Source organism: Pristiophorus japonicus, chromosome 5, assembly GCF_044704955.1.
Source record: "Pristiophorus japonicus isolate sPriJap1 chromosome 5, sPriJap1.hap1, whole genome shotgun sequence".
NCBI lineage: Eukaryota > Metazoa > Chordata > Chondrichthyes > Pristiophoridae > Pristiophorus > Pristiophorus japonicus.
Window position 1 is genome coordinate 23,429,039 of NC_091981.1, and position 21,185 is coordinate 23,450,223.

Below are 21,185 nucleotides of genomic sequence, written 5' to 3' on the forward strand. Positions count from 1 at the left end.
TGTAGGGAGCCCAACCCAATCCCAAAGCACTGGGTTTTCCCAGTTGTGTTGGCCTCAATGGTGGAAAACTCATGGGGGGAATTTGCAGATGTGTAAGGCCGGGAGTGGTAATTTATGGTTTCAAAGTCAGACCCGGACAGTCCAGTTCCAAATCAAGGAATTAGGGAGCAGATGACTCATTGCACGATGTTTATTCACAATAGGACCAGAGTACTAGTGGTATGGTAACCATGCCAGTGCATTATATCAAGTGATGTAGTGACGGGAGTGCGGTTATACATGCAGTAGGATTAAAACCTCATCCGAAAATACCTCCCCCTGTGAATACAACACACTTGCGGGAAAGGCAGCTTCCGACTCCGATTGTTTGTCCTAAACACATCCCAGAGCCAACAAACGGGCTAGTGATAATCCCAACTCGGGTGATATTGTACCATGAAGTGCATCACGAAGTGCTGCCTATAATAAGGAATCTGACCTTAGTGGAACTACCTTGGTGGTGCAAGCCTGAGACAGCGCGATTATACGGGAGAATGATACAGGAATTAATCAAGGGATTTTGGGAGAGGGCCAGTACAACCTTAACGGAATCGGAATTAGAACAGTTATATTACACCAAATCCAAGGAGAGTAATAAGCTTAATCATACCCTTGAAAGGAATGGTACCGAATCTATTAAAGAGAATCATAACAGAAGGCGGCAAGGCCTGATCATTGATGTCGAGACTGTTTTTAATACCAGGACCTCCTTTGTTAACACAAACTTGGCTAACCTCGTCCAGTCCGTGAGGGCAGTCTGGAATCAATTAAAGAAAATATTGAGTGAAATGAATGGTGTGGCGCAAGAGGAATGGAAGGAAGGCCAAATCATGACCATTCATTTGCAGAACGTGGTTAAACATCTAGGACCTGAACTTGGTGAAACCCAAGGCCAACCCAAGTGTCGCCCAAAGGACTGCCGAGAGACATAGAAACATGGAAAACATAGAAAATAGGTGCAGGAGCAGGCCATTCGGCCCTTCGAGCCCGTACCACCATTCAATATGATCATGCAACTTCAGTACTCCACTCCTGCCTTCTCTCCATACGCCTGATCCCTTTAGCCACATCTAACTCCCTTTTGAATATATCCAACGAACTGGACTCAACAATTTCTGTGGTAGAGAATTCCACAGGTGCACAACTCTCTGGGAGGAAACGTTTCTTCTCATCTCGGTCCTATATGGCTTAACCCTTATCCTTAGACTGTTTTTATGTTTCTATGTCTCTCGGCGGCCATCGGCGGTCTTTTGGGTGGCACATGGATGGGCCTTGGGTTTCACCAAATTCAGGCCCTAGACTGTGACCGCTGATTCTGGACTTCCCCAACATCGGGAACATTCTTCCTGCATCTAACCTATCCAATCCCGTCAGAATTTGATATGCTTCTGTGAGATCCCCTCTCATTCTTCTAAATTCCAGTGAATATAAGCCTAGTCGATGCAATCTTTCTTCATCTGTCAGTCCTGCCATCCCGGGAATCAGTCTGGTGAACCTTCGCTGCACTCCCTCAATAGCAAGAATGTCCTTCCTCAGATTAGGAGAGCAAAACTGCACACAATACTCAAGGTGTGGTCTCACCAAGGTCCTGTACAACTGCAGCAAGACCTCCCTGCATCTATACTCAAATCCTCTCGCTATAAAGGCCACCATTCCATTTCTTAATTGCCTGCTGTACCTGCATGCCAACTTTCAATGACTGATGAACCATGACACCCAGGTCTCGTTGCACCTCCCTTTTTACTAATCTGTCACATTCAGATAATAATCTGCCTTCATATTTTTGCCACCACTTATCCACATTATACTGCATCTGCCATGCATTTGCCCACTCAGCTAACCTGTCCAAGTCACCCTGCAGGCTCTTAGCATCCTCCTCACAGCTCACACTGCCACCCAGCTTAGTGTCATCTGCAAACTTGGAGATATTACATTCAAATCCTTTGTCTAAATCATTAATATATATTGTAAATAGCTGGGGTCCCAGCATTGAATCTTGCGGTACCCCATTAGTCACTGCCTGCCATTCTGAAAAGGACCCGTTTATTCCTACTCTTTGCTTCCTGTCTGCCAACCAGTTCTCTATCCACATCAATACATTACGCCCAATACCATGTGCTTTAATTTTGCACACTAATCTCTTGTGTGGGACTTTGTCAAAAGCATTTTGAAAGTCCAAATACACCACACCCACTGGTTCTCCCTTATCCACTCTACCAGTTACATCCTCAAAAAATTTTAGAAGATTTGTCAAGCATGATTTCTCTTTCATAAATCCATGCTGACTTGGACTGATCATGTCACTGCTTTCCAAATGCACTGCTATTACATCTTTAATAATTGATTCCAGCATTTTCCCCACTACCAATGTCAGGCTAACCAGTCTATAATTCCCTGTTTCCTCTCTCACTCTTTTTTAAAAAGTGGGGTTACATTAGCTACCCTCCAATCCATAGGAACTGATCCAGAGTTCATGGAATGTTGGAAAATGACCACCAGTGCATCTACTATATCTAGGGCTACTTCCTTAAGTACTCTGGGATGCAGACCCTCAGGCCCTCGGGATTTATCGGCCTTCAAACCCATCAATTTCCCTAACACCATTTCCTGACTAATAAGGAATTCCCTCAGTTCCCTCAGTTCCTCCTTCTCGCTAGACCCTCGGTCCCCTAGTATTTCGGGAAGGTTATTTGTGTCTTCCTTAGTGAAGACAGAACCAAAGTATTTGTTCAGTTGGTCTGCCATTTCCTTGTTCCCCATTATGAATTCACCTGATTTTGACTGCAAGGGAACTACATTAGTCTTCACTAATCTTTTTCTCTTCACATATCTACAGAAGCTTTTGCAGTCACGACGGTACTTTGCCAGGAAGATCCCTCTAAAAGAGGTGGCAGTAAGACCCAGCGGCAAAATAACGGCTTACGCCGTCAATCTTGGCATCAGCGGGCGGGAGCTTTCAATCTCGACGGCAAATAAGCTTGCCGCCCAAGTGCCGCCGAAGATCGAGTTGACCCAGGGAGGGTGGAAGAGCTGAAAAGTAAAAACCATTACAAAAAAAAATAAAATCACCGGAACACCTTCAGCGGACCCCACCCAGATAAGTCGCTGAAAAATTTTTTTTTTTTTAAAAGGTGTTCACTAACCTTTTGCAGGTCTTCATACTTACCGTCGTGGTTAGACCAGCCTCCAAGCACCGGTCCTTTCCCCTGCTGGCACCGACTCCCGTCCACACCGATCTGGCAGCTCGGCAGGCGACAGGCCACTTACGCAACTTGGCCGGCAGCTGTCAGCAGGCGGTTCCCGGCGGTACATCCCTCCCACTGGCTCCAGCCCATGTGGAAAGTAGCACCGAGAGGAGACCGGAGCAGAAAGTCGGCAGCAGTCGGCGGCAGCAGGCAGCAGCAGGCGGTAAGGCCACCAATATCAGGGCCCTAGCATCCCAAGCCGAAAAGATAACATAGAAACATAGAAAATAGGTGCAGGAGTAGGCCATTTGGCCCTTCGAGCCTGCACCACCATTCAATAAGATCATGGCTGATCATTCACCTCGGTACCCCTTTCCTGCTTTCTCTCCATACTCCTTGATCCCTTTAGCCGTAAGGGCCATGCCCAATTCCCTCTTGAATATACCCAATGAACTGGCATCAACAACTCTCTGCAGCAGAGAATTCCACAGGTTGACAACTCTCTGAGTGAAGAAGTTTCTCCTCATCTCGGTCCTAAATGGCTTAACCCTTATCCTTAGACTGTGTCCCCTGGTTCTGGACTTCCCCAACATCGGGAACATTCTTCCTGCATCTAACCTGTCCAGTCCTGTCAGTATTTTATATGTTTCTATGAGGTCCACTCTCATTCTTCTAAACTCCAGTGAATATAGGCCCAGTCGATCCAGTCTTTCCTCATATGTCAGTCCTGCCATCCCGGGAATCAGTCTGGTGAACCTTCGCTGCACTCCCTCAATAGCAAGGATGTCCTTCCTCAGATTAGGAGACCAAAACTGTACACAATATTCCAGGTGAGACCTCACCAAGGCCCTGTACAACTGCAGTAAGACCTCCTTGCTCCTATATTAAAATCCCCTAGCTATGAAGGCCAACATGCCATTTGCCTTCTTCAATTCCTGCTGTACTTGCAACCCAACTATCAACGACAGATGTACCATGACACCCAGGTCTCGTTGCACTTCCCCTTTTCCTAATCTGCCGCCATTCAGATAATATTCTGCCTAAATCAGATTATAGAAGGGGACGCCAAAGCCTTCAACGAGACTGCGCGAAACGATGTATGTCCAATGTATGGATCTGGGTTACATAACATAAAAAATAGGAGCAGGAATAGGCCATAAGGCCCCTCGAGCCTGTTCCACCATTCAATAAGATCATGACTGATATGATCATGAACTCAGCTCCACTTCCCCGCTCGCTCCCCATAACCCCTTATCCCCTTATCGTTCAAGAAACTGTCTATTTCTGTCTTAAATTTATTCAATGTCCCAGCTTCCACAGCTCTCTGAGGCAGCGAATTCCACAAATTTACAACCCTCTGAGAGAAGAAATTTCTCCTCATCTCTCTTTTAAATGGGCAGCCCATTATTCTAAGATCGTGCCCTCTTGTTCTAGTTTCCTCCATCAGTGGAAACATCCTCTCTGCATCCACCTTGTCAAACCCCCTCATAATCTTATACGTTTTGATAAGATCACCTCTCATTCTTTTGAATTCTAATGAGTAGAGGCCCATCCTACTCAACCTTTCCTCATAAGTTAACCCCCTCATCCCCGGAATCAACCTAGTGAACCTTCTCTCAACTGCCTCCAAAACACGTATATACTTTCGTAAATATGGAAACCAAACTGCACGCAGTATTCCAGGTGTGGCCTCACCAATACCCTGTATAACTGTAGCAAGACTTCCCTGCTTTTATACTCCATCCCCTTTGCAATAAAGGCCAAGATACCGTTGGCCTTCCTGATCACTTGCTGTACCTGCATACTATTCTTTTGTATTTCATGCACAAGTACCCCCAGGTCCCACTGTACTGCGGCACTTTGCAATCTTTCTCCATTTAAATAATAACTTGCTCTTTGATTGTTTCTGCCAAAGTGCATGACCTCACACTTTCCAACATTATACTCCATCTGCCAAATTTTTGCCCATTCACTTAGCCTGTCTATGTCCTTTTGCAGGTTTTTTGTGTCCTACTCACACATTGCTTTTCCTCCCATCTTTGTATCGTCAGCAAATTTGGTTACATTACACTCAATCCCTTCTTCCAAGTCTTTAATATAGATTGTAAATAGTTAGGGTTCCAACACTGATCCCTGCGGCACCCCACTAGTTACTGGTTGCCAACCAGAGAATGAACCATTTATCCTGACTCTCTGTTCTCTGTTCATTAGCCAATCCTCTATCCATGCTAATGTATTACCCCCAACCCCGTGAACTTTTATCTTGCGCAATAACCTTTTAAGTGGCACCTTGTCAAATGCCCTCTGGAAGTCCAAATACACCACATCCACTGGTTCCCCTTTATCCACCCTATTCGTTACATCCTCAAAGAACTCCAGCAAATTTGTCAAACATGACTTCCCCTTCATAAATCCATGCTGATTTTGCCTGACCGAATTTTGCTTTTCCAAATGTCCTGCTCCTGCTTCTTTAATAATGGACCCCAACATTGTGGAACAAGCCTGAGAAAACCTGCAGCGTATTGCTGAGGAAAAGCCATGGGTAACTGATCGAGATTGTAGAGCAGTGTCCACTTACCAACTTACTATGACTTTGTGCCAAGTTAGAGGGTTGGTGCAGGTGTACCCGGTGAAGCACGAGCACCACCTACAGGAACAGAGGGGACGACATGGGTAGCCCCAGATCTAACCAGGTGTGCTCAAGCTCGGGACACCTTCATTTCGCCCCGACGATGTAGTGGAACATGCGGCCCCTGCGTGCGGGTTCAATTGGGGTGGGATAGCATGGATCCGCACCGTGAAGGTAATTGCGGAACAGCATTTCCCCGTACGATCTGCATATAGAGAGAAGGGTGAATTTTGTGTCACCACCATGCACCGGAAATACCAGTACAGTACCAACCTGACTTGTCCCATCGCAGCGAGAATATTTTGCTTTACCCCAGTCCAACCTGCAAGACTTGGAGCGTGGGTTTTTATTAAGCATTGATTCGCATAGGCCAATCTCTTATCTGGAACCTTGACGAATGCCTTCTGGAAGTTCACATCAATAACATAGACACTGTTTTATCCAGCACGTTGGTTACAGCTTCAAAAAAAATCGACTGGTTTAGTAAGACATGTCTTACCTTTTACAAATCCGTGTTGGCTCTCTCTGTCCAAACGCTCAGTCACTCTGTCCCTAATAACAGGTTTTACTAACTTCCCCTCAACTGAAGTTGGACTAATAGGTCTTATCTGCTGCCTCACTCCATTGGCCTCTTGCAACTTGATTGCTTTTTATTGGTACAGGTTCAACCTCCCGTATCCAGAACTCCCTTATCCAGAACCACCCTCGTCCAGAACCATTCCCGGCCACCAGGTGGCGCATGCGCAGAACTCCAACATGAACAAATTGAAATCCTTCCTTGAAGCCGACTCCCGCAATCGCTGGCCTGACCCCGCGATCCATTTCCCCCATCCCCCACCCCCATGATCTCTCTGCCGCTCTCCCAGCCCCAAGCCAGCCAGCCCTGATAGCCCCTTGCTCAGTACCTGTACCATCTCATGTAACGTGACCACCCCTCGTCCAGAAAAATCCCTTATCCAGAACAGGTCTGGTCCCGAGGGTTCCGGATAAGGGAGGTTCAACCTGTACAACCTCATTAAATCCACCAATACAGCGATCGGTAAGCAGACACTTACCTGCCTAGTCTTGCTGGTTCAAACCCTTGAATAGGCTTTATTCACTTCTCACTCTTCTTGTGTGATTTTAATTTCACAATATAGTCCAATACTGAATTAATTTTCAGATAATTATTTTATTACATTGCATTTCTGCAATTAAGACTTTTAGAAAATGGGGTTACAATGCTGTAATGATTTAAGTTTTCTGAGTGAGTGGCAACAATGAGATATCTCAATACTGACTGCACATAGTGGAAAGTCATGGTCAGTGTGCCCAAGATTATCCAATGTGCACTAGCAGCAGACGAGGTACATTGCTGCTGGTGTCGACTCAGAAAATTCAGCACAATGTGTTACCTTATAGCTTTCTACATTTTCAGGTATTGCTTTTGCTGAAGTGCAGTAAATTCTGATCTCATTTTTTTATTTCAAGCATTTTACATGTAAATCTTAATATAGTTTGATTTAAAGTGCGTATAATAGAAACCCAAGTCACATAATAAGTATAAAATTATAATCTGACATTACTCAGTTGCCTGCCGACCAGTTCGGGTGAGGGTGGGATTGTCAGGCCGACCCCTTCGGATGAGGGTGGGATTGTCAGGCTGGCCCCTTCGGATGAGGGTGGGATTGTCAGGCCGGCCCCTTCGGATGAGGGTGGGATTGTCAGGCCGGCCCCTTCGGATGAGGGTGGGATTGTCAGGCCGGCCCCTTCGGATGAGGGTGGGATTGTCAGGCCGGCCCCTTCGGATGAGGGTGGGATTGTCAGGCCGGCCCCTTCGGATGAGGGTGGGATTGTCAGGCCGGCCCCTTCGGATGAGGGTGGGATTGTCAGGCCGGCCCCTTCGAATGAGGGTGGGATTGTCAGGCTGGCCCCTTCGGGTGAACAGGGTGGGGGGGGCGGGGAGGGGGGATTGACAGGCCCACCCTTTCCTTCGGTGACAATTGGGCTGGAAATCCATGAGCCAGCAATCCAGACACTTACCCTGGGATCGTGCCTGCCAGGAGCCTCCGTTGCTGACCCTGGAGAACCTTCTGGGATCCAGGCTGCTTCCCTACTTTGTCTACAAATAGTGGATGTCCGTGCCACAACGGATGCTTCTTGGGCACCAACCAATTTTGGAAAGTCTAGTGGAGGAGTGGTGAGCTGAGCTGGGCTGAGCTGAGGAGGCCCGGTGTGGGTGGGGGTTTGGGTTGGCTATCAGGACACCTCTTCGGAAGAAAATTCAAAGCCAACTTTGTACATTGTTAGGATTTTTTTTTCCTGCCACACCTTTGGAGGGCCAGATCCTTGATAGTGGTGAGGACCACCAGTTGAGCCCCACACTTGCCATTGTCAGGGAGGTAGGTCTGGTCTCAGCAGGCGTGTCTGCACCAACTATTGGCTGGATTCCAGTGAAGGACCAGGGCCGGTGAACTCCGACATTCAGAGTCACTGGCCTTGCCCCCTCCTTCATCTGATGGCCAGGTTTTGGGCTGGGTGGAGGCTCTGTCCCCAACAGGCCATTCTGTTCCGGCAGGAATCTCTGGACCTATATTTCAAGCCCTGATTGAAGGCGCAGGTCGATATCTGAACCATTCTGGGAGCTGTTGTGTTTGGCGCTGCTGCTGTTGCTGATATCCTGGCAACATTTCATACAGGGGACCCACTTACCCACTAGCCTGATTAAATGTTTCCTGAACTTTGTACCCACAAAAGCATAAAAGAAGGGATTTAGACAGCAGTGGAAATAAGCAATGTTCCGACAAATTAAAAATGCATAAATCAGGCGGGTGTTCATCTCGCAAGTTGAGAAAATTGGGACTTGGAGTTCAGACAAAGACTGTAGGAAGATGACCACATTGTAAGGTGCCCAACACACAAAAAACACCACCACAATACAGAAGATAACTTTCACTGTTTTGTACTTCTTCCTTGCTTTACATCTCATGACAGTGTTGAGAATTCTATAGTAAGAGAACACGATGAGAGTAAAGGGGATTAAGAAGAACAAGATATTTTGCTGATAACATCCTAACAGTCGCCATATTTCCTCACTCCCACTTGGATAGTTACTTCCACAGGAGAAGCTTTGATCCCCACTAACTACAATATCAGAGAAGATCAACTCAGGCACTGTTGCTGAGATACTGAGGCCCCAAACTACTAAACTGGCTGCCACAGCATAGCAGGTCTTTCTGGTTCGGACAGCAAACAGAGGATGAACCACCGCAAAGTATCGGTCGAGAGTCATTAATGTCAGCAGCATGATCCCACTGTAGTAGCCGACGAAGAAAATCGAACTCATTATTTTGCACATGGCCTTGCCAAAGACCCATCCAGATGTATGGTCCACAGCCCAGAACGGAAGTGAGAAGGCAAAAAGTAAATCGGAGGTGGCCAGGTTCAGAATGAAGATGTCTGTTATACTTTTCAGCTTCTCGTATCTCACCAGCACCCACAAAACCAGAGTATTCCCAACCAGGCTGAAAATAAAGATGAGGCTGTACAACACTGGTGTAAATTTAGCTCCAAATAAGTTAACATCAAAATTCTCACACAGTTGAACGAAGTCTGAGTAATCCACTGACGAGTTTGAATCATTATAATCACCATAATAATCATAGTCCAGATCCCCGGGGTGCATGGTTGTGTTGGAGACGGATGAATTTCCAGCTGATATATTGATCTGCATCATAGACTGTGGAGGAGAACTAAACATCAATATCTAACGCCCTTTTGGTAAAACAGTGCAGGTAAAATTTCAGTACAGTTATTTCCTTATATCCCCAGTATCTTGCTCCAAAGTTTGAGAAATCGCAGAAGGTGCACTGATATAGGTTATGCTCCAACTGTGTGATTCAGTCCTGTGAAATATAAAATAGAAGCTGTGCCACGGAAATTAATGTTTCCGTCAAAGTTGATTTTTTTTAGCATTCTCAGAAACTGTTACATTGTTGACCATTTCCTCTCATATTTAACACCAAAGCAGAGGTGCAATTTGGCTGCAACGTGCTGCAAGATTGAGCTGAATCTCACCTTGTAGCTGAGCCTGCAAGAGAGCGTGCACTAAAGTTCAGCGGTGGAGGCCCTAAGCTCTGGAATTTCCACCATAAATCTCTCCACCACTCCCTCTTTCTCCTCCTTTAAGACGCATCTTAAAACCTACCTCGTTGGTCATCTGCCCTAGCATCTCCGGACCCGAGCCAGTCAATACTTTTCCACTTTTCCCCCTCTTTCCTTTTCTTCTCATCCCACCCTGACCGTTCTCTCTGTCATCATGCCTCCTTTCATCTCTCCTCTATCGGCTCCCAAATCCCTATCCCATCCTTCATTACTCTTCGACCTTCCTACTCTCCTGCCGGCGTCCCAGGCTTGGCTCCCTCTTAGATGAGTCAGAAGGTTGTGCGTTCAAGTCCCAATCCAGACACTTGAGCACATAAATCCAGGCTGACACTCCAGTGCAGTGCTGAGGAAGTGTTGCACTGTCAGAGGTGCCATCTTTCGGATGAGACGTTAAACCGAGGCCCGTCTGTCCTCTCAAGCGGACGTAAAAGATCCCATGACACTATTTCGAAAAAGAGCAGGGGAGTTATCCCCGGTGTCCTGCCCAATATTTATCCCTCAATCAACGTGACAAAAAACCCCCCAGATGATCTAGTCATTATCACATTGCTGTTTGTGGGAGCTTGCTGTGCGCAAGTTGGCTGCCGCGTTTCCTACATTACAACAGTGTCTAGACTCCAAAGAGTACTCCATTGGCTGCAAGGTGCCTTGGGATGTCTGGACGGTGGATAGGTAATGACAAACATTTAAAGATCACATGGATGAACTTCAACAATTGTACAGCCCTGCCTGGAGTAAAAATAAAACGGGGAATGTGGCTCATCCGTGGCTAACAAGGGAAATTAGGGATAGTGTTAAATCCAAGGAAGAGGCATATAAATTGGCCAGAAAAAGCAGCAAACCTGAGGACTGGGAGAAATTTAGAATGCAGTAGAGGAGGACAAAGGGTTTAATTAGGAGGGGAAAAATAGAGTATGAGAGGAAGCTTGCTGGGAACATTAAAACTGACTGCAAAAGCTTCTATAAATATGTGAAGAGAAAAAGATTAGTGAAGACAAACGTAGGTCCCTTGCAGTCAGAATCAGGTGAATTTATAATGGGGAACAAAGAATTGGCAGACCAGTTAAACAAATACTTTGGTTCTGTCTTCATGAAGGAAGACACAAATAACCTTACAGAAATACTAGGGGACTGAAAGTCTAGTGAGAAGGAGGAACTGAAGGAAATCCTTATTAGGCGGGAAATTGTATTAGGGAAATTGATGAGATTGAAGGCCGATAAATCCCCAGGGCCTGATAGTCTGCATCCCAGAGTATTAAGGAAGTGGCCCTAGAAATAGTGGATGCATTGGTGATCATTTTCCAACAGTCTATTGACTCTGGATCAGTTCCTATGAATTGGAGGGTAGCTAATGTAACACCACTTTTTAAAAAAGGAGGGAGAGAGAAAGCGGGTAATTATAGACCGGTTAGCCTGACATCAGTAGTGGGGAAAATGTTGGAATCAGTTATTAAAGATGAAATAGCAACGCATTTGGAAAGCAGTGACAGGATCGGTCCAAGTCAGCATGGATTTATGAAAGGGAAATCATGCTTGACAAATCTTCTAGAATGTTTTGAGGATGTAACTAGTAGAGTGGACAAGAGAGAACCAGTGGGTGTGGTGTATTTGGACTTTCAGAAGGCTTTTAACAAGGTCCCACACAAGAGATTGATGTGCAAAATTAAAGCACATGGTATTGGGGGTAATGTACTGACATAGATAGAGAACTGGTTGGCAGACAGGAAGCAGAGAGTCGGGATAAACGGGTCCTTTTCAGAATGGCAGGCAGTGACTAGTGGGGTGCCGCAGGGCTCAGTGCTGGGACACCAGCTATTTACAATATACATTAATGATTTAGATGAAGGAATTGAGTGTAATATCTCCAAGTTTGCAGATGACACTAAGCTGGGTGGAGGTATGAGCTGTGAGGAGGATGCTAAAAGGCTGCAAGGTGACTTGGACAGGTTAGGTGAGTGGGCAAATGCATGGCAGATGCAGTATAATGTGGATAAATGTGAGGATATCCACTTTTATGGAAAAAACACGAAGGCAGAATATTATCTGAATGGCAGCAGATTAGGAAAAGGGGAGGTGCAACGGGACCTGGGTGTCATGGTACATCAGTCATTGAAAGTTGCCATGCAGGTACAGCAGACGGTGAAGAAGGCAAATTGCATGTTGGCCTTCATAGCTAAGGGATTTGAGTATAGGAGCAGGGACATCTTATTGCAGTTGTACAAGGGCTTGGTGAGGCCTCACCTGGAATATTGTGTTCCGATTTGGTCTCCTAATCTGAGGAAGGACATTCTTGCTATTGAGGGAGTGCAGCGGAGGTTCACCAGACTGATTTCCGGGATGGCAGGACTGACATATGAGGAGAGACTGGATCGACTGGGACCATATTCACTGGAGTTTAGAAGAGTAAGAGGGGATCTCATAGAAACATATAAAATTTTGATGGGACTGGACAGGTTAGATGCAGGAAGAATGTTCCCGATGTTGGGAAAGTCCAGAACCAGGGGACACAGTCTAAGGATAAGGGGTAAGCCATTTAGGACTGAGATGGGATGAAACTTCTTCACTCAGAGCGTTGTTAACCTGTGGAATTCTCTACCGCAGAGAGTTGTTGATGCCAGTTCGTTGGATATATTCAAGAGGGAGTTAGATATGGCCCTTATGGCTAAAGGAATCAAGAGGTATAGAGAGAAAGCAGGAAAGGGGTACTGAGGTGAATGATCAGTCATGATCTTATTGAATGGTGGTGCAGGCTCGAAGGGCTGAATGGCCTACTCCTGCACCTATTTTCTATGTTTCTACATGACAGGCGCTATGTAAATGCAAGTTTTTCTTTCTTCTTTCTAAAAATCAACAAATGTTTGATAATCTTACAGTCCCTTTGCCTCTATCTGTCCTTGGAATTCTGCGAATTCTGTCAGCCTTGGGTCCCACGAACAGGCTGCTGTCCCGTTCTGCTCGGAATGCTGCTGATTGCATCTTCCATTTGGCCACGCAAGGTCCAGTGCCTTGGTTTCTTCCGTTTTAAATCTAATCGGGTCGACCCAGGGCATATTGCACCAGTTCAAAAGCATGATTATTCATTTATTTAGTCTGTGTTAGTTAGTAGGGGGCCTCCCAAATGGAGACTTCCCAGAATTCTCACAAGGGGAGGTCCAAGGTTTCCTTGTGGGCCCCGGATAAGCAGTGGAACAGGAGTAGGCTAATCAACCCCTCGAGACTGCACCACTATTCAGTTAGCTCATGCTTGATCTGCATCTCAACTCCATTTACCTGCCTTTGATCCATATCCTTTGACATTCTTACCTGACAAAAAATCTGTCAATCTTGCCTTGAAAATGTTAATTGACCCTGCACCCACAGCCTTTTGAGGGAGCGAGTTCCAGAGATGCAGCACCCTCTCGCTCCGGATTTACCTCCATCTTAGGAAATAGTTTGTCTTTAACTGCCTTATTCAAACTTTTTTTTATCATTTCGCACATGTCAATTAAATCACCCCTCAATCTTCTAAACTCAAGGGAATACAAGCCAAGGTTATACACCCTGTCCTCACAACTGAACCTTTTAAGCCCTGGTGTCATTCTGGTGAACCTGTGCTTTAACCCCTCCAAGGTCAATTTATCTTAAGAAAGTCAGTGCATAAAATTGAACACTGAACTCTCCAGTTGGGGCCTGAGCAAGGCTCTGTACAACTGAAGCAGTACTTCCTCAGTTTTACCAACACCGTCTGGAAATCCATATAGACATCATCCATATACACTCCCCTATCCACCATGTTAGTGACCTCCTCAAAAAATGTTAACTGGATTAGTCAGACATGACCTATCCTTCTCAAATCCTTGCTAACGCTCTTTGACCAGCTCAAACTTGCCCAAGTGCTTAATCACCACTTTCCCAATGTTAGATTCCAGTAACTTCCCACAACTGATGTTAAACTGACCAGTCTGTAGTTTCCGTGTTTCTCCCTCCCTCTTATTTTAAATAATGGAATGACATTTGCAATTTTCTAATCCAAAGGCATAATTCCCGAAGCTAGAGAACTTTGGTTAATTATATGACTAATGCATACACAATTTCTCCACCTGTTTCATTGATTACCCGAGGGGTGGAAATCATCAGGTCCTAGAGATCTGTTTATCTTAAATCCCATTATTTTCTCCATTACCATTTTCTTTCTTTCTTTCTTTCTCACTCACTCACACTATCTCTCTTTCTTTCTTTCTTTTTCACCTTAAATTTTGAAGATCAGATGGATTTAATTTGCTACTTTATATGGTCAGTTTAGTTTAATTGGCCTACTTCACTCTCTTTTTGGAATCAGTTGTTATGTATTTAATTTTTATTGCTGACTTAAAGTTAAGTTTTTACCCTTGTCACTTATGTATTAATTTTGATTTTTAAGTTTAGTAGCTCCTTAATATGCCAAATAATTGTGTTAAAACAGTAAATAATTGAATATTTAGCTTTAGATCCTCGCTTAATTTACTTCCTACTCTGTTACCACGGGTTCACATCCTATAAAAACCTTTCAGACACAAATCAGTTAGAACTGGTCAATCATCTGCCCAGCCACGCAGTATATAATTAACGCTTGCCCACTGATCTTACTTGCAATCAACTGACTCCTGCTCTGAGTGGGTACGTCCCCTGCTCCCCTTCAACTGCCCCTCCCCACAGGGTTTCTTCTGGGTAGGGGGGCTGGTTAAAACTCCGCCTTGGGCTTTCAGCCTGGAAAGGATGCCTCTGAGATGATCTGGATATATATTGGAACAGTAAACGGTATAAAGGCTAATCTGGTATATTACAGGGAGTAGACAAATACTATATAAGTTCAAACTAGTAATAGGTAACTTTAGGACTGACCTCGGGAGATTCTCCTTCACACAGAGAGTGATCAAAACTTGATGGATGACTTAAGATGGGTTGATTGCCTCCCTCATCTGCAAGTACTATGATCTTTTGAGAGCTGTTGGGAACAGAGAGTGCATTGTGCAGATAGATCGCTATCAGCTAATTTCGATATGAATCATCTTGTGCAACGTGACTGGTGCAGCATAATTTGATGCTTATTTTGGGAAACTCGAAATGAGAAGTGTGCAGTTTCAGAACAATACATTTACGTCGGCCAGTTTTCCTCTCCTAACTCTGGTGGGCAACTGGCCTCGGAGTAGCAGCACTTCCTAAAGTTATGCAAGTTATTCCTGAAATTATCCATTAGCTTGAATGTTCTGGTTCCATCGACCAATGGTGAAATCATTTTCAATATAATCTCCTTACCCATTTTTTGAGTCATGATTACTACAGCGGAGAATGACATTTTGCAGCATTTCTTTTGGCATTCTGCCTGCGCAAACCTTCTTTTGATTCACCCCCAGCCACAATGAGAGCTTCGAAGGAGCAAGTATGGCATTCCCTATCGGCATAGGATTGTATGTCATTATACTGGAGGAGGAGGAGGGTGAAGCAAAGGAGAGTGAGGCAATATTAAGGAGGATGCAACTTACCAGATATCACACCCACCCCCCGCACCCCAAATATGCAGACAATACAGGCCCTCCACACCATAGTGAGGAGATATTTATTAGAAGAGTGAAGCTTTGCAACCTCCTGCATGAACACCTACATTTAAGGTTATCTACCTGAACTGCTCTGTCTCTGGTTATGAAGGTGTTACCTGCACTGAACATTTATAAAACCAGGTAATTTCTCGTAGCTACAGAGGAGCTGTGTAATTTCAGCCAGAGTGGAATACCGCCATTCATTCATAAAGTGACTGATGCATTTTCCATGCGATCTGGGAAATTCATCCCAAATTTGGCATCACAGCAGGGGAGCAGCGAGATTGATCTATTCGCCTTTGTAGGGTTACTGGCTTCCCTAAGGTCCAAAGTGCAAAAAATAGATGGCACCCATGAGCTTTATGGGCTCCTATGGTGAAACCCCTAAAATTCCTCAATTGAAGGGACTTCCACTCCCTGAATATGAAGATATGTGTGACAACATGCAAGACATCAATGCAAGACTTATAGGAGGTTGTGAAGCAGCATTCATATTTTAAATTTAGCTCTTCAAGGAGGACAATTATGTTAATGGCTGGCTTGTGGGTGATGTACGCATAAATAACTGACAAACTGAGCCAGGAGTAATGTAACTTAACTTAACTGTGCTTTTATACGGCATCCCAAAATGGTGTCCCCAAACCAGCATGAGTACAGCAACTGTGAATAGCTCCCGCAGGGTCCTAATGCCCATCCAATGAGCTGTAACAAATAAATAGACTATGAACACAACACTATCCCTGCTTCCATGATTAATAAGCCCACTAAGAGTTGCCTGAAGAGCAACAGAGGGTGCTACAATGGAGGCACATACTTCTACCAGACGGGTAATCAAAAAGGGCCACTTTTGCTCCCTTGAGAGGTCACGATTGGTTCTGTAGTACGCTCCAACTCATGTGTCCACATAAAATGTAGCTTGTGGTGCTTTGCACAGTTTTACCATGCAAAAAGGTCAGGATTTCCTAGAGAGATGGTCCTAATTGCTTTGGAGGTGGCTGTACATGGAGGACAGCATCAGGATGACCATCACTCTGAGGACTCCTCAGTGATGGCTACAAGAGCCATCAGAACACAACTGATCATTGACGTCTTCTCTTCAGTTTAACACAATCTATCTTGGTCACCACTGCCTTAACTCTTTCACCCCCACCTTCAAATAAAGCGCTAAAACTTCAATCCAGCAGATATCCTAAACATTACACACATCAGCCCTCTTCGTCCTTCCCTGAGCATGCCAATAATGATCACCTGATTGAATAAGCCAGCACAAAATAATTGGACCCTTTCTTGCATGAATCTAACCTACGCAAATAATAGCGCATGACATAAGTGCACATTCCCCTTTAACACAACAAACTCCAAAGTGAGCAGAAACCAACTTACTCTTTATAATATCATTCTCCCCTGGGTGGCTACGTTTGCCTTACTTTATCCTGTTTGGTTGGTTCTTTTAGGTGCAACGTATAGAAACATAGAAACATAGAAAATAGGTGCAGGAGTAGGCCATTCGGCCCTTCTAGCCTGCACCGCCATTCAATGAGTTCATGGCTGAACATGCAACTTCAGTACCCCATTCCTGCTTTCTCACCATACCCCTTGATTCCCCTAGTAGTAAGGACTTCATCTAACTCCTTTTTGAATATATTTAGTGAATTGGCCTCAACAACTTTCTGTGGTAGAGAATTCCACAGGTTCACCACTCTCTGGGTGAAGAAATTCCTCCTCATCTCGGTCCTAAATGGCTTCCCCCTTATCCTTAGACTGTGTCCCCTGGTTCTGGACTTCCCCAACATTGCATCTAACCTGTCTAACCCCGTCAGAATTTTAAACGTTTCTATGAGGTCCCCTCTCATTCTTCTGAACTCCAGTGAATACAAGCCCAGTTGACCCAGTCTTTCTTGATGGGTCAGTCCCGCCATCCCGGGAATCAGTCTGGTGAACCTTCGCTGCACTCCCTCAATAGCAAGAATGTCCTTCCTCAGGTTAGGAGACCAAAACTGTACACAATACTCCAGGTGTGGCCTCACCAAGGCCCTGTACAACTGTAGCAACACCTCCCTGCCCCTGTACTCAAATCCCCTCGCTATGAAGGCCAACATGCCATTTGCTTTCTTAACCGCCTGCTGTACCTGCATGCCAACCTTCAATGACTGATGTACCATGACACCCAGGTCTCTTTGCACCTGCCCTTTTCCTAATCTGTCACCATTCAGATAATAGTCTGTCTCTCTGTTTTTACCACCAAAGTGGATAACCTCACATTTATCCACATTATACTTCATCTGCCATGCATTTGCCCACTCACCTAACCTATCCAAGTCGCTCTGCAGCCTCATAGAATCCTCCTTGCAGCTCACACTGCCACCCAACTTAGTGTCATCCGCAAATTTGGAGATACTACATTTAATCCCCTCGTCTAAATCATTAATGTACAGTGTAAACAGCTGGGGCCCCAGCACAGAACCTTGTGGTACCCCACTAGTCACTGCCTGCCATTCTGAAAAGTCCCCATTTACTCCTACTCTTGTCTGACAACCAGTTCTCAATCCATGTCAGCACACTACCCCCAATACCATGTGCTTTAACTTTGCACATTAATCTCTTGTGTGGGACCTTGTCGAAAGCCTTCTGAAAGTCCAAATATACCACATCAACTGGTTCTCCCTTGTCCACTCTACTGGAAACATCCTCAAAAAATTCCAGAAGATTTGTCAAGCATGGGTCGGCGATTACTGCTCCTGTGCTACAAAGGACTCATAGAACAAAGGTGGCCATCCTCTCATGCTAACATGGTCCTGGGAGGAAGCCACTACTAGCCGTATCTCTTGAGCTTGCATCTGAGCAGGCTGGTGACACCTTCTATCTGGTGTGGTGCTCTGAGGGAGAAGATCGAAGGCCTGGCATGTACTGCTGTCCTGAGAGACAGCAGCCTCAGGCAGGTCGATTCCAGCCATCACCATTCCACGGGATCTGTGACACCACTCATCAGCAGGCTGACTGAGACTAATGGTAGCTATCAGATGCTGAAAGCCCCAAGAGACCACTGCTTGCATCCCAGCTGCTGGGCTATGGAGGCTGGTACACAGTGAACTGTCTATTTTGTTGTAAGAATACATCATTTTCTGGTATATTTTGCTGTAACTCTGCTATAACTTGGCCAAACGTAAAAGTTGATCAAATTTTATAACCCAGCATTGCCTCGTGAAGCCAAGAAACTAGCTACTGTGAGAACTGTTAATTAAAATCTGTAGAACCAGAAAAGTTGTCCTTTTTCACAGATAAGGGAAGCCACAGACCTTGAGCGAGAATAAACCAAGTGAGCCATCACAAAAAACACCAAGCAGACAGTGGCAAACCTTGAAGTGACCGATGAATAACGGACTGTTGATAAGAGAATGAAAAACAACTTCTTGTACAGTTTGATATGTACAGAATGGGAAAGTTACCAAGATTTGGGGTATAAACAGCGCTGTGAGAGGACACTCGTGGACATACAGTCAGGAGGGCAACCTGGTCCGTTGCCAATTAAAGAGCCGCGTCTAATTGCTGCCGAACCGAACACCCGCTAGTGTTACTACGTGCGAGCTTTGCTTAAGATCGCTTGAGATTAGTGTGAAAAGAATAGATTTGTGCAGGTTTCTGAATAATCCGAGATTATTGTGCACTTGGATGCTTGCTTGTAATCTCTTGTTGATTTTTAAGAAAAGGAAAAAATTGCCCCGTAAAGTGGAAACAAGATCTCTGTCTTGAGTTGTCTGTTCCACGAGTCTGAACTCTACAAATATTAGATAGGACGTCTTACACTGTTTCCCTATTACCACCAGAGCTGCAATCTGTGCTTCCATGGAGGAGAAGGCACCAACTAGATCGTGGCCACTTTTTAAGTGAAGAGCCCACTGCAGATTCCAATGAAGGTGCAATACTGATGTCTGCAATGAAGAGAACGTTTCCCTCATGTTGCTGCAAACGACAGTTGTGGACTTGAGGCGACTGTCAGTTGCAACATATGCTCGTAGACGGACCCCAGAACATGCTCAGAACATCAGGTGTGATGCTCCTTGAGCATCTTTCTTTTCAGGCGACTTGTCTTGAGTTCTGGGTCTCACAACTCTGACATCATCGGCAGTTTTTCCCCCAGCCTCCACTGGGAAGGTGGTACATCCTCACCCATGTCCCACCGCTCCGAATCCCTCATGCACTGTGATTCCCCCGGAACCACATCCTCACTAACATGAATTCAGCCTGAGTGATAGTATCTCATGGCTTCACGAGGCATGCTGGGCTATACAATTTGATCAACCTTTACATTTGGCCAAGTTATAGCAGAGTTACAGCAAAATATACCAGAAAATGATGTAGTCTTACAACAGGATAGGCAATACACTGTGTAACATAGAAACATGGAAAATAAGTGCAGGAGTGGGCCATTCGGCCCTTCGAGCTTGCACCACCATTCAATATGATCATGGAAGATCATGCAACTTCAGTACCCCATTCCTGCTTTCTCTCCATACCCCTTGATCCCTTTAGCTGTAAAGCCCACATCTAACTCCCTTTTGAATATATCTAACAAACTGGCCTCAACAACTCTCTGTGGTAGAGAATTCCACAGGTTCACAATTCTCTGAGCGAAGAAGTTTCTCCTCATCTTGGTCCTAAATGGCTTATCACTTATCCTTAGACTGTGACCCCTGGTTCTGGACTTCCCCAACAATGGGAACAATCTTCCTGCATCTAACCTGACCAATCCAGTCAGAATTTTATATGTTTCTATGAGATCCCCTCTCATTCTTCTAAATTCCAGTGAATATAAGCCTAGTCAATCCAGTCTTTCTTCATCTGTCAGTCCTGCCATCCTGGGAATCAGTCTGGTGAACCTTCGCTGCACTCCCTCAATAGCAAGAATGTCCTTCCTCAGATTAAGGGACCAAAACTGTACACAATATTCCAGATGTGGCCTCACCAATTCCCTGTGCATCGACAGTAAAACCGCCCTGCTCCTATACTCAAATCCGCTCACTATGAAGGCCAACATGCCATTTGCCTTCTTCACCAGCTGCTGTACCTGCATGCCAACTTTCAATGACTGATGGGCCATGACACCCAGGTCTCATTGCACCTCCCCTTTTCCTAATCTATCACCATTCAGATAATATTGTGCCTTCCTGTTTTTGCCACCAAAGTGGATAATCTCACATTTATCTACATTATACTGCATCTGCCATGCATTTGCCCACTCAGCTAACCTGACCAAGTCACCCTGCAGCCTCTTAGCATTCTCCTCACAGCTCACACTGTCACCCCGCTTAGTGTCATCTGCAAACTTGGAGATATTACATTCAATTCCTTTGTCCAAATCATTAATGTATATTGTAAATAGCTGGGGTCCCAGCATTGAACCCTGCGGTACCCCACTAGTCACTGCCTGCCATTCTGAAAAGGACCCTTTGCTTCCTGTCTGCCAACCAGTTCTCTATCCACATCAATCCATTTCCCCAATACCATGTGCTTTAATTTTGCACACTAATCTCTTGTGTGGGACTTTGTCAAAAGCCTTTTGAAAGTCCAAATACACCACATCCACTGGTTCCTCTTGTCCACTCTACTCGTTACATCCTCAAAACATTCTTGATG

At 45.2% G+C, this 21,185-nt stretch overlaps 1 protein-coding gene across 1 annotated transcript; it reads right to left on the reverse strand.

The window, feature by feature from the left end:
- Nucleotides 1-7,298: 7,298 nt before the first annotated feature.
- Nucleotides 7,299-14,632, reverse strand: LOC139263761 (chemokine XC receptor 1-like). Its single transcript, XM_070879809.1, has 2 exons — nucleotides 14,602-14,632; nucleotides 7,299-9,571 (listed from the first exon to the last, which is right to left on the reverse strand). The coding sequence occupies exon 2, from the start codon at nucleotides 9,566-9,568 to the stop codon at nucleotides 8,423-8,425; it is 1,146 nt and encodes a 381-aa protein (XP_070735910.1). The 5' UTR covers nucleotides 9,569-9,571; nucleotides 14,602-14,632; the 3' UTR covers nucleotides 7,299-8,422.
- Between the last annotated feature and the right edge of the window lie 6,553 nt (nucleotides 14,633-21,185).